We start from the raw sequence: 14,709 nt of genomic DNA, 5'->3' as shown, positions 1-14,709 counted from the left end.
TAGTGGAAAGATTTCCTCCATTTTTAAAAATAAACCAAGAAACCACAGCAATTTCCTGAAATTTCAGCTTCAGCTTTACACTTCTGTTCCTTGTGGCTCCAGTGTTAATTCGTTTTTCCATTCTTGATAACTAAGATGCTGTTCATACTATTTAATGAATTTTCAGGAACACATTTACCTCTGTTATCTATTTAACCAGACTATAAAATTTATTTTAAATTAATGAAATTTAATTATCTAGCATTCACTATTTAATACAGTTCTGTTGTGTATTTATGTTAAATGGTGTATTTTCAATGTTAATTCTATGTAATTAAAATTATAACCTTAATTGTACGTAAGGTTTGGACAGGGCCCTCGGTAAGATGCTGCAACTGTTGGTTAGCCCTGAAGTGGTCAGGCAGAAGGACTACATGACCTCTGAAGTTCTCTATTCCTACTATTCTATTTCTATTACTAAAAATGAAGCAGATAAAGCAACGGTAGAAAGATAAATCTATAAATAGATACTGGTTTCTACCTGGTTCCCTTAGGAGGCAATATTTTCAGCACATGGAGGTGTGTGATTCTGAGCTGTGAGAATTGATATATTTCTTATATTTCAAATAAATCAATATTATAAACTGCTCTGCTTAATTGCTTACAGGTGTATCTCAATTAAAACCCATGAGGATTTTACTCCATTATTTACACACAAGTAATTAAGCACATAATCACATTTCAAGCAGCTTAGACTCAAACTTCTATGGAGCCTTAGACTCCTAATAGAAAGAAATATTTATTTCATATCATTTTCAGTAAGACAGTTCTAGTTAAATCACTTCCCTCTGCTGGGGACAGACCCAAACCCAATTGTTCAGAGCCAAAAATTATCAGCAGTGCATAATTCCTGCATCCCCTAGAACACAAGCAGCTGTTTTCAGCCTTGTTTTCAGTTGGCATCTAGAGGCAGTGCCACTAATTAGCACACTTTTCTAGCAAGCTGATCACGCAAAAGAGGCTACAGAAACAAAACTCTCTTTCAAAAGCAATGCCTGAGGACTGCAGAAAAGTAGCACAGAAATTTGTGGTCTTTAATAACAAGGCTCGTTCTATATAGGGCACCTGAATTTCCAGGAATGTCCTGGTACAGCTGGTACATTTCATATGTGTAAAAGCTGTAATTCTTGAAAAGCTGCAGGACTTCATCTTTACCAAAAGGCTCATCAGAATGAGTGCAATCATAATTTGGAGTTAAATGGCGTTATTTTTTTTCCAAATAATTTTTAAATCCTTACTTGCCTTTTTGCATAGTGTGCCTGGAAAGTTGCATAAAGTGTGTTCTTGAGGGCTGCACCTAATTATATTGGGCATCCAGAAATAGGTGCATCTGACTCAGAATTTCTGCATGCTTTGCCAGCCAATCAAACCATAAGACATGCAAGCTATGGTTAAATTAAGCAATAAGACACCGCAAGCTGCAAGTTGTGACTTATCGGCACACAACACACCGCAAAGAAGATCACAACAGGAAACAGTTCTAAGGTAGTAGCTGTCCTCAGCCCAGCTAAGAATATCATCATTACTGTGGCTTTGTGCACTTTGAGTCAGAGGACCTACTATGCTGACCCTGAACATCACAAGAGAGGACAAAACATAAAATTAGGGTAAGTGCGCCAAAGCTGTGATGCCTTTGATTGCCAATTTTTGCCTATCACTGCTTACATCTTTATAAACGCAAGGTTTCTTGCTTGATAATAATCATTCTCTGTAGACAGAATCTTCAAGCCAGGTTGAAAACCTTTTTGACTCTGACAAGCATAGAGCTGGCATATAAACATGTAGCTAGCAATTCACTCCCATGCTTTGCCAATTAACCTTAACCTTTGCCTTACCTTAACCTTTAACCTTAACATTAGCAGATGGGGTGCTGTACTCTACAGTGGTCCTGGACATGTGGGCAACAATGATGACCCAAACAGAAACCACTCTTCTTCAGGTCTTCCTACTGAAATGTTTCCACCATGGCAAGATTTTACTTTATTCTCTTGTTATGACAGTATGGAGGGAAAATATGCAAATCAATTGGGCCAAAACTGGTGCCAGAGACTTCCAGAGAAAGTGCATTTCAGCAGGAGAATTTGAGGATATTTGTGTTCATGCCACCAAAGTAGTCATTAATAACTAGGAACTTGCACAAAGTTGCCAGGCAAAACACAAAACATAATAGTAGATTAATCCCCAGATATTTTCTGCCTAGATTTTAGGAAAGCTAAAAGTGAATATGACAGTAAGACACTGGGGCAGGGCAACTACAGAGCAATTATAGTCATTGATAACCACTGCATATACAGACAATAATGACAGCAATTCAAGGAAAATCCTATAAGTAACCCATTCCAATACTGACTCTCTGTTAGCAGCCACTTTCCATTGAACCATTACATCCTTGCTAATTCAGCCATCCAACTAGCTTGTAAAGTCAGTTTCTAAACAGGGAGCAGGAAATCTTGAGATTGAGCTGTAACTCTGAAGGGGTTATTTCAGTTGATAGCTACATGTCAAGCAATGTAGCAATAAATTCTAAGCACTGTGGTGACTTGACATCAACTGCATTATGTGAATAAATACCTTGGGTTTTTATAGATTGATATTATGAAGAACAGTCTTTCTCTATATTCATTATACAGCAAGCTCTGCTATTAAACGCTGCTTTGCGCAAAGGCTGCAAACATAATATACAATCAGCTATCAATCTAAAATATGCTTAAGAGCTATTTGAACAACTGAAGTATTTCCTATTGATTTCAGATTAGGAACATATCCACATTCCCACGCCTGCAAAGAACAATCATTTTCAGAAAAGAATAAAAGTGTATGTCGCAAAATATGTTATTTTGTACCACATCATTTTCCAAACTCTATGGTTACTTTTGTAGCAGTATTTTAACAACTACAATTTTAAAGGGAAAGCATTTTGTCACTTACAATCTCTGTTATTCATTGCAAATGGCTAGAGCAAAGATCCAAAAATGTTGCCAAAAGCATACTGTGATCCATTGCAGCTGCATATCAGTTATCATGGAATAGCCAGTCAATGCAGCACAAGCATTGTGTGAGTTGCACAAGAAAACAACAAAAGTGCTGACTGATAGAAACCTGGAGGAGAATTTAAGTTATACAGCACTATTAAGATAAAGGATCCTATTACTTCAGTGATATTTTGCTTGAGTAAGGGCTTCTGGATTTAGACTGGAATTAATGGCTAGTAAACAGCTTTCAGATTTGGCTTACCATTTGTACATGTTAAAGACTTCTCTATGCAGAAGTGCTAATGTTTGACTCAACAAACTGTAAGTCATGTTCTCTACTTTTTTAATGAGGATGGAAATGCATATCAGCACTTTATATGCACACACACACTCATACACATATATCTTTATATAGTTATATACTTGAACGCATCAGAGAGTTTCCAGAAAGCCCAAAACAGCATGCTGAAACTTTAAAGGACATAAACCACTGTGATAAAAGCTGTTCTGCTTTTTTACCTCTCAACAATGTCCATGGAGTCCTCTTGTTGGGCTGCCATTAACAACCCCTTCAGCTCCGATTCCATGGTTCTCTGATTGAGACTGGAGTTAATCAGAAAGCACCAAAGCAGTAAACGATCATTAGTGCCTGAGGAAAGCAACCAGGTACAACCAAAAAGAAGAGGCTGGCAGAGCATCTAAAAAGACACTCAAAGGGAAGTCAAATATCTTCACTTTGAATGCCTTTTTGGAAAACACCTGAATTTGGCTAAGAAGACATGGAAGCTTTTCTTGATATTTTCTAGTGGAGTAGGAACCTCAAGACACTCATTCACACACAATTAAAGGAATAAGCAGGTTTTTGCAGCGCTAGTTTAGTCCAGGATAAAAGAGACGACAATTTGGTTTGCTTGACTTTAAGGATGATGAAAGTGCCTGAACTAACAAGGATGAAGATTCAAGAAAGTCTGGGTTATCATTGTATTTGCTGGGATTATGTGAGCAGAAAGGCCACGCACTTCTTGCTTTCCAGGATATCTTCTGGTGTACAAAAAGAGCAAATGAAAGAGCGAACCAGAAGTCACAGTGTATACATGCTGCTTAATTAATACTATGTCTTCTGTGATCCATACCAGAACTGAAGCTGCAAACATAGAGGACACAGCCTACCTCTGGCACAGTGTGCATCAATTTTAAATGTCTGTCATCTCAATGTCAGAGAGTAAAATATCCTTCCTTCACTCCTGTTTTTGAAGAATTTATACATGGTTTTGAAAATTCGGTAGTCAGTCTCAAAAAGTCATGAAGACACTTTGCTGCTGTTAGCTCACCTGCAGCCTGTTATCCCTGCCATGGGCTGGAAAGCCATGCTGCCATTCTGCTTGTTCTTCCATCAGGCATCCACTTCTCTACTTCAGTGTCTTCAGGAAAAGCCAAGTAATGTAGGAAGAGCTTTCATTAATCACATGATACATAATTTTGACAAAATTGTTATGCAGTGAAATTCCCAGGTTATGCAACAATGCAATATCTGCCAAAACAAGCATCATTTTCAAGAAGTGATTAAAAAAAAAAAAACAACACAATTTTTGAAACAGATTTACTGAAATTAGGTAAGTTACAAATGCAGTTATGTTAGCCTGCTATTAATAGCTTAGAGTTGAATGAACAACCTTTCTAACATGTGCTCCTGAGGTTGCCAGACAAACTAATAGGGAACAGTTTCATTTGTTCTTTTTCCCCTTAATGAATCATGCAAAGCATACTTTCTGATTTTGTTACTTATAAATGCAATTATAATAATTAACTAGCCAGATGCTTTGTACAACTTGCTATCAGATGTTAAGATGAACAACTTTTTCCCTACGTGGTCTAGGAACAAAGTCCAGGCTGAGGACAGAGGTTACAGAGCCGCAGTAGTGAGCACTCAGAGCATCTGCTGAGCCCAGTCCTAAGGGTGCTGCAGGAGCTGAAACATGGGAAGACTGCAAGGGGAGGCTTTATCCTCCTGCCAGAAAACAGTATGAACCATACCCGTAGTGATTTGTTGCCGTCACCTGAACACCCTCTAGAGGTAGGCAAGGGAGTCCTGTTTGAAAAAAGAACACAGATCCTTCCTGGTAACAGCCTAATTTACCAACAACGCATGTCTGTAACAGCTTTCCTCTGATGTGAAGACAGAAGTTTTGTTAGTGAGCCATCACAACAGACCAAACACAGCAAACACCCTGTGTGCACACAGAATGCTGCTCTGCGGCACACACTGCGCTGGGAAGGACACCGGTTCTCAGCTGGATGCTTAAGAGATGAGTGGGTCTCACTAACAAACTTATCCCATTTCCAAAATCAAAATACAGTGCAGTTCTGTCTGACTCTTCTCTAACCTAGTTCAAAATCTTTACAACTGCTCATGTTCTCATCCAGGCTCATCTTCATCTCAGTCATAACTCACAGAGATTTGCCTCTTTTCTACTCAAGACAGAGAAAAATACAATTTTACCAGGGATGACTAAATGCAAAAAACACAGTCTCAATTTTGTAAAATCTAATTTCTTAAATAATGATAGCCAGACAATTATATATTTCAGATTCAGAAACGAATCTTAATTCAGAATTGCATCTGAAATGTCACTATCTGCACTGTCTCAATAATCTGAATTTTCAGTCACTATCTATTACACAATTTATGCTTAACTCCTAAAGCTGATGATAAAAGCAAGCCAAAAAGAATACCATGACCTTTCCCTGGAAGGAGGTAATTTACACATGCAGGCAGGCGAAAACATACTGGAGAGCAAAATTACACAAAGGATTTTTCAAATAAACTTCTCTTCTGACACTTACTGGTGTGATATCACACTTCAGTCTATTATGGATACTTCAGCTCCAGTTTTCCCATTAATGAACTGCAACCATAACAATGCTCAATCTAATTTTCTCGTATTTTTAGAGGTCTTTGATATTTTATAGATGTCATTAACTCAGCTATAGTTCCAAGGAGAAATTCCCTGGACAGGAATGAGACTGCTCTGTAGCAACCAGATTCCTTCCTGCAGAAAAAGTCCTTGAGAATTCTATTTCTCAACAAGCCAAAGGGCGTTCAGAAGGATGGGAATTTCCGATGTCCTCCACAGGTCTTCCTCAAAGTGTGCATGTAGCCATGTCATGGGGCTGTACTACTGGGACTCCATTTCATCCCTTCCTCTCAAATTGCCCATATGTGGTTGTTTCAAGCCATCTGTATTTGATGCTCAGATCACACTGTTTGGGGTTCAGTGGTTATTCTAACTGGATAGGAAATCAAATTAATTAATATGCACCTTATCGTGAAACAGAAAAAATATGGAAAGCTACTGCTTTAAGTCTAACTAAAAGCTTGGCAAATGACTTGAATAACAAGCCGACAATACAATCCTGTATTTACACGAGCTACCAGAACACATGCACATACACAGACCCCCAAAACACAACATTTAGCAAGGACAAGCGACCAGAAACACAACCAGGTAGTAAACAAAATGTTCATTATGTAGAAAAATGCTACTGATTATTTCCTCAGGTATGCACACAGGATAGTAGAACTCAATAGAAAACAAAGTAAGAATGAACACCGTGCTTTACCTATAAGTATGTTTAATAAACTAATTCACACTGGTACTTGTGCTTTCTCTCTACAGAAAGCAAAAAGAGAAAAAAAGGAAATTAAAAACATATTAATAACGTAAGATAAACACACATTGCTAACTTTACAGTAATAATGTGTCTGTCAAATGAAGTAGATATAGATGAATTATCTCACACAATTTTCCCATCTAGGTAATGTTTCTTTCCTCTGTACACTCCCACAATTGCACTCACCATCACTCTCCCTACAAATCGTCTCCAGACAGTGAAATCTCACGTGGAGTGCCCACATTTACATAATGTAACAGCTTCAACAACTTCTGGATAGGCCTTCAGCCCTCCATAGAAGAATTTCAAGTGTCTATAAAGCTTCTGAAGATATAAGTCTCTACTAAGATGAGTTTCACTATCATCCCTGACTAAGACTGCTTTTACCAATGTTCAGTTTGATCATTTCCACTAACTGCAACGTAAGTACAATTAACTACTAAGAACTCCACTAGAAAGTACATCTAAAAGCATTTTCAGGATGAAAATCAAAATTCCTTCTGCAGCACGCTTACTATTCAGGATCACCACCTGCCTCCTCACAGCCTACAAGAATCCCTCAATGCTCTGGCAAGCAGATAATCTGTGGAAGCCAAATCACGAGGCTAGTCAGCAGCCAGGGTGACCTCTGAGGAAGGCTCACTTCTTTCCAGACAGCCTCTCCAAGCATCAAGTCAAATTTATTGCTTCCAAGACTAAAGGGGGAGAGAAATACATCTATTTGAACAATTTTTTGTATTATATAAAAATTTACAGCACCTGAAGATGTTAGCAAAGCTGTTCCCCTTTTCTTCTAAACTCTGCTTCCTCTTCAGTCTACAGACGCAGTTATGAATAGGTCATTTTCTTGAGGAGAGAAACATCCACAAACAGACGAGCAATTCAGTAAATCACTGATGTGCACGTGTCCTTACTGCAACTAACTGTGGAGTGCACAGGAAGCATCCTGGAACCTCCCCAAAAGAACCATCACTTACTTCACATTGCTAATAAAAGCAGTCAGGTGGGCCACAGGCATGTAAAGTTTTGCCTCCCAGCTGCCCTTCAGGAGAGGCTCTGACACAGCTCTGAGGAGCACCCCATAGCTGCCAATACAGCTCTTGACCACTGCACAGCTACCAGCAGGGAGCTTGCTGCTTCCCTGCACAAGCTGATGAATGTTTCCTGCCACCAATAAGCATCCTTTTGCAAAAAGCACTAAAGGTCAAGAACATGCACTTCTGTATGGTGATGGTTTATACAACGCACACACACACAAAAAGGACTCTACAGGAACTATTATCAGCTGCACAGAAATGATAAAAGATGCAGAGTTTTGCTTCCACCATGTAAGTTTACAGCCCACTTCTAACCTCAGTCAGCACAACTTTCTCAGATGCAGAGAAGTGCTTTGCAAGCTGCTGAATTGGTTATGTGATGCCCTGGCAGCAATAAATCTACTCCAGAACAGGGCCATATGAAAAGACACAGCCCACTCACCATCCTAGCTCCTGTGCTCACACTGGCTTCACTGAGCCACCACCTGTCATGCTCTGAGGACACAGCAGTGCCAATACCAAAAGGATGTGGTTGCTAATCCAGACTGGTCTTCCAGGGACACTGCCCCGTGTTTCCAAACTCACTGTCAAACATGAGCAGCCCCGCACCTCCATAACTCTCAGAAGTAGTACATACAACACCATGTTTTGTCTTCATTTCCCCCAGAGTCCCTCTCAGGGATATTTAGAAAAGGGACAGCAGTAACTTTTAAGCACATTCCTGTTAACAGAGCACAGAAGAGGAAGATTTGTGCATTTGCGTTTAATAGGTACTTCTCAGATACCATGGTTATGGATGAGCTTCAGACATGCAAAGCAGTTAAATTTAATGCACTAGAAGAAGTTAGATGCTATTTCTGACTGAATGATCTCAAAAAGGGTGTGTGCAGATGCTCTCATCCGTGACCCAACGTTGTTTTTCTCTCAAAGCAGAAGGATTTTACTCTCTTGGTTTTGTCACATTTGACTAGTCACCAGTATGTCGACATTTGATATAACGAAATTAAAATAATTAAAACTCTACAAGAACTCCTGAAAGGCTTAATGTGTTCCCTTCTTTTAAGAAGGGAGCCTCAAAGCAAGGAGGTAGCCAAGATAAACAGAAATATATTGCTTAAATCACGAAGTGAGCAGGTACAGAACTTCCTTTCTTCATTACTCCTAATCAGTTTAAGAGCATGATTCATTTGTTAAACTTCATTTGATACAAGTTGTGGAGAAAAAAATTGAATTACCCACTGAAGGCACAACAGAATAATTAAAGGAAGTAGGTATTCAGTGCCTTTGAAAATCCATCTCTCCTCGAGAGAATGCTTATGTACATATTTGTGTCCATCTCCGTAAAGGAAAACATGCACGCTTATGCCTGAAAATCCTTGGATGAAGGCCAAGGAGAGAAATTCAGGTATGTGTAGCTGAGGACTGTACCCTCCTCTGAATCACCAGGCCCAAGCACACATACTAAAAAGTACTCCCATCTTCTTTCAAGTAGAAACCAGTGCCTAAGACTACACACTTCAGTGCCCAAAGTGATGAATGTTTTGCTGAGCTTCCTGTAACGCAATTACACTGCAACTCAGACAGCTAACAAAAGATAAATCTGCTGTTACACGGAAAATTGAACACATTTCTTGATCAAGTACAGATGAACTGTAAGACAGCCTTTCAACTTTAAATTGATATATAAAAGGAATTCTACTTTGACATAAGCATAGCAACTGCTTAATAATACTTTGCAATTGGTAAAACCACACAGCTGATGAATTTTTTGCCTTAACTGAGCTGCAGTGGCAATCCCTCGGGCAATCAGTCTGCTCTCTTACAGGAAACCTGCAAATCAAACTCTCAGTAATATCTCTCTCAGAAAACAGAAAGGGAAGATAATACACAGGTTTTCCCCAATTCAGTGTAGTCTACAAAATACGTATATAAAAGCAAATCTCAGTACGTCTGCATTAAAAATAAGAATGCATGCTCTGTTGTGTGAATGGTTTGCAAAGGGAAAGAACAAGATTTATTGTACAAAAAAAACCAACACACTAAAACATCTGCCTTATTAGGAAGAATGCAGCAAATAACAGCAATTCTGTTTACATGCTAAAGATTTTTCATTACATGGTACATTTTTTGTGTCCTACTCCTTCTTGTTTTATCTGCATGGAGACCTAGTTTTCCTTCAACTGAAATCTGTGGCAAATATCATTAATTCTCATCAGACTTAAAATTAGAGTAATGGAAATATGGCCACACAAAACAGGTGGACATTAAGTTTTGTCTGTAAGCTAACAAGAAACAACAAGCACTGACTTCTCAGTGTTAAAAGTTTACATTATCTAGGAATAATTACTTTTATTTTCCCTGTGTAACTCTCTTTTTCCCCTTAAACATTAATAAAATTACAGAACGTGTTTTTCCATTCTACTAGAGCTATCAAAAAAGTTTCCCTTCATTTTCATGAGTACTGGTAAATATATTAATGATGATTATTCTAATGAATAGTGAATGAATTATTAAAGATGGAATGACCTTCGGTATTCCATTTGATTGATGCTAGAAGTTAATTACAACTGTAGAAATTTTTTTTTTTTTTTTAAACTCAGTTCTACTTTTATCCTATTCAAGAAACGTAATTCGCCACAAACAACAGTATAGGGTGAATAGCTATTAAAAATACAGTCAAATTTGGAGGACTGGAAGCTCATCACAACGGCCCAACTATATAAAGTGAAAATAAATGTCATGATAAAGTCAAATACTGCAGAAACTTGAAAACTATTAAAGAGAAAAGGCTCCTAGCTCATTAAGCCACCACCTAGAACTGTCTCACAGGCAATTAAAATCTTCCTAAAATCTTCCAGGCAGTCTCTAAAGCAGCATATATATTCCAGGCATATAGTCTCTAAAGCTCCTTTTAGACAGCATATACTTAATGCCACATAGCGTATTCATAGATTATCCTATCCTTGGCCAAAGCCTATAAATCCAAGCAATATTTCTCACCATGTGGGGCCACAGAAAGTTCATCAAGATTCTTCACCTCATGCAAGACATTCAATAAACAAGACAAGAAAAGCCACTTCCAAGACTGACACAGAAAGAAAAACATATAAAAGGTACGATTGTAACCCCTCAACACAACACTAAATGCAAGGTTATAAAATGAGGGGGAAAATTACAACCATAAAGAAATATCTAACTTGCATCAAGAGTACAGTAGGAGAAGAGATGGAGAAGACTCCACTCAGGCTGTACATTTATTTAAAACCATTGAAGGCAAGTACTAATGTAATAGATGATCCGTCTCATTAACCACATACTGAACTCAATCTCATTTGAGAAATAAACATTAGGACAGAAGAAAGCCCATGTGCATAAGTTTTCATCAGTCCCAGCCCTGGTGACTTACCCAAAGTAAATCTTTCGTTCTCTTATTTCTAGAGAGTTGAGGAACAGTTTTGATTTTTATGGCAAAGCAGTATTTCTCCCGGACCACTGTTGTTAAAGTCGGAAAAAAAGGAGAGTACAAATGAGGGAACTGAAGAAATCAAGCCTGAAGAGTAAAACGTCAAACAATATTTTGCTAAGGTAAGTGAAAACCACTTCTTACGCACATCACATGATAGGTATTGCCAATCCTGAACATCCTCACATGGGCAACAATTCTCTCACAAAGACTGAACAAATACAGAAGTTATGCATTATGCAGTGCCCACAACCGAGTTCCAAGGACTGTGCCTGCAAACAGTGGTAGGAAACCACAGGAATGAAGCCTTGTTGACCATTTTATCTTCTCTGATGATCACATAGAAAGCACAAAGAGCTTTGAGGACTGATATATATGCGTGGTTAGAGTATGAGTGAGATGCACTGCAAAAGAGCATACAGGAAGTGAACATAAAAACCTAGGAAGTCCAATTAAGAGAAGAGTAGAGCTCTGCATCTGGTGCAGTCAAAAAAAACACCAACCAAACACCAACAAACAACAACACGCATCCATATGGGCACCCAGGAGCATCAGTGAAAAGGGCCTTTATTCTGCATGACTTCACACTGGGGCACCCATTTGTCCTCCTCAAGTGAAGCAACAAGAGATGGGCAGAAACTGGGAGAAACCCAGGAGAGCAACCAAGAAGGTCTGGGGCCTTGAGTATGTGCTTCAGATAGAGGTTAGGGAGCTGAGCTCATTCAGTCTGGCAAGGGAGTGATCTACCAGTCGACTGGCAGCTCACAGCAAGCCAAGCAACCTGTAACTCCTGGAAGAGAAACTGCAAGGATAAAGAAGTCATATCCTTCTTAACAGTGTCAAACGGTACAAAAAGGGGCATATGAGAGGTTCAGATTAACTCTCCCTCCACCTCAAATCCTCTATTTTTCAACAAAAGAGTCAATGCAGGCCCGCAAATGGTTCCCCAGCAGGGCCGTGGCACCTCCACCCAACATGCAAGACCTGTCCAGACAAAGATTGGTTGACATGAACAGGAAGAGAGTGTCTTCCAGTTGGACTGGAAAAATACCAGGATCCTCTCCAAAGAATGCTTCAAGGAGAAATGTGCACACATGCAGAATCACAGACTGCCCCAGATGGAACAAAATCCTGTGGATTTATACTGAAGTGCATCTAAGTGTTCACAATCATTCACTCCCTGAAAGAAAATAGTTATTAAACTTTAGGTGGCAGCTACAGAGCTTTAAATTTTTACTTCCTCAGTGCCTAATAAAACTAATGTGGCTGTACTACACCATTTATGTTGTCAACTCTGCTAACACTTGCTATTTGTTAATATCATACTGTTATTTGTTTAATAAATAAATAAATAAAAATGCATTGTTATCCTAACAATAGCAGGCCCTGGCTCTGAAATGGTACTTGAAAAGATAAAAGCCATAGTACTACCTACAGAACACCTGGAATGAATTCATTAGATGCCTGCAGATAGATAAAGTGACAAAATCATTTTTCCTGCTATTAGACAAGTATTTAGGGTGTTGCACATTACTGTTTCTAACCATAGTGTGGAACCTCCTTAATTATACTGATAGCACAGTAGATGATGCAGCACTGTTAGCTCAGATGCAAAGATTCTGCTGTTCAACAGCCATCTGATCACTAGTAAAAGATGTCCAGAAAGCGGATATGGAAAGCTAAAACAGCTAGTTAAATTTTTATCGTATTGCTAGATTTTTTTCAGAAATCACTTCCCAGCCTTTTTCCATCCAGAATGTGAAAGGATGAGAAGAAGATCATACTGGGTCACACATTCATCTAGCCCTGTATCTTATCTCCTCCAGCAATGACCAGTGGAGAAGGCCCATGGAAACATCAATACAGGTCATGCAAAGTGATACGCACCCAGCCCTGCAATTTGTGATTCAGAAGCTTCCAGAGCAAAAGGTGATGGCTTTGTAGTGATAAGGACATTGCCGCAACAAATGTCAAAGATTTCTGCACACAATTTATTAAAAAGAAGTCAGTAAGAAACAGCAACTTCATTATTCCTGAAATAAATCCAATGTGTAAAAATCAGGAAACTTATGCAACTAATTTTAACAATAAAAACAGTATCAAGAGTAGTGTTTCTTCTGAACTTCTCATGCCACTTCTTTTTCAGAATGTTAGTTAAGAATAAAAACAATACAAAATCCTTATGACAGCTGAAGACGAAACCAGAGTAAAAACTGCAACAAATCTGTAATTCCTCTTTGATCATTCCAATGCAACATCTGCACTTTCTTATCAAACCAAACCACCAAAAATAATCTAAATAAACAACAGTAACAACAGAAAGAAATCCTACGACATCCCAAGGCAACACTTCTAAGGAGTCAGAATATTAGAGCATTCTAACACACCTCCACATGCATTAAGTATGTACATATTGCACGTGTAGGTGATGTGGTGTGGAATAAATACTTCATTAGCCAGAGTTTAAGTTACTGACTCATTACTCATAAACGGTATAATTTTCTTTTCTGATTTTATAAGCGTATGTATTTTAAGTGTTCCTAAATGAGTAAGAACAGAAGACGGTGGTACTTGCAGTAAAGACTTCAACTAAGGCTGCTACGTAAAGCGCTACTGAGATACACAGAAAGGAACGTGTAATTTATGGCTCTGCAACCCAGCATAATTATACTGAAGTCAAAGGGCCATGCTCAAGAGTAAATTGTTCGCCTGGTAGCAAAAGTTTGCAGAGCAGCTGCCTTCGGCAGCATTTTTAAGTTTGTATTTACAAATAAATTAACCAACTGGCTTCCAAATGTAGGTCACAAAACTTGCCCCTCAGGTGGCTACCTAATTTTCTCTCTGATTTGAAAAGACCAATAGAAATAAGAGCAAAGCGGGCATCAACCCCATCTCTCAAGCATTTTACCCTATGGAAATGAGAAATGAAAATACCATTATAGAGATGGTTTCTTGTTTGCAGCCAGCGCTAATTCTCCCCTTTTCATTTCAAAAGCAACAGGCAGGCCTAAATAAACCCACACATCTAAGACTTCAGACTGAAACACTGAAAGCACCCTTGGTTTATTTCAGCCCTGCATATTAGCATGAGCTTCATTTCAGGAGAACACTGATCTAGACGTCGGGCTTACAGCAGAGAGCCCATTCATTCCTGGAGCAGAAATAGTGCTGAGCTATAACGGGCTCTGCAGAGTCAAGAATAGCTTAGCAAGGGGAGCAGTGGACATCTCATCCACATACGTGGTGATGTCTCCTCAATTCTGAGCTATTTCAAGACTTTTTTTTTTCATGACCCTGTCAGGGAGTATGTTTTCCAAGATGCATTTGTATTTGATCAGGTGGATGGAAAAAGTGAGCCAGGAACAGCAACAGTATTATCTGAATATCTGGCAGTCATTAAATCAGAATTAAATAAATACATTAAAAGAATTTATAGACCAGCAAGGGAGATGTCTGACAAACTGATATCCAATGGAACTAAAAAAAAAAAAAAATGACTTAAAGGCAGGAACTGTAGCATCAGGGA

General features: G+C 38.7%; 1 protein-coding gene and 1 long non-coding RNA gene across 4 annotated transcripts in view; one reads left to right on the top strand and one right to left on the bottom strand.

Moving 5' to 3' along the window:
* KCNQ5 (potassium voltage-gated channel subfamily Q member 5) overlaps positions 1-3,564 on the bottom strand; it is a 246,908-nt gene extending 243,344 nt beyond the window's left edge. For 2 of the 3 annotated variants that reach the window (XM_042890578.1, XM_042890585.1), the window contains exon 1: positions 3,531-3,562. In XM_042890578.1, the coding sequence (XP_042746512.1) occupies positions 3,531-3,547 (17 nt within the window). In that variant the 5' untranslated portion in view covers positions 3,548-3,562. Of the gene's footprint in view, positions 1-3,530 lie in introns of all 3 variants that reach the window. The other variant, XM_042890593.1, reaches the window with a different exon arrangement.
* LOC122190567 lies at positions 1,502-13,102 on the top strand. The gene is made up of 3 exons (XR_006182175.1): positions 1,502-1,646; positions 11,159-11,305; positions 13,010-13,102. It is a non-coding gene; the product is annotated as an uncharacterized LOC122190567 (long non-coding RNA).
* Positions 13,103-14,709: the final 1,607 nt, after the last annotated feature.

This window comes from Lagopus leucura, unplaced genomic scaffold (assembly GCF_019238085.1).
Source record: "Lagopus leucura isolate 7727_CA_CO unplaced genomic scaffold, USGS_WTPT01 Super-Scaffold_73, whole genome shotgun sequence".
In the NCBI taxonomy this organism is placed as follows: Eukaryota; Metazoa; Chordata; class Aves; order Galliformes; family Phasianidae; genus Lagopus; species Lagopus leucura.
Note: the sequence above shows the minus strand (reverse complement) of the source record. Positions and strands in the feature narration are given on the sequence as shown.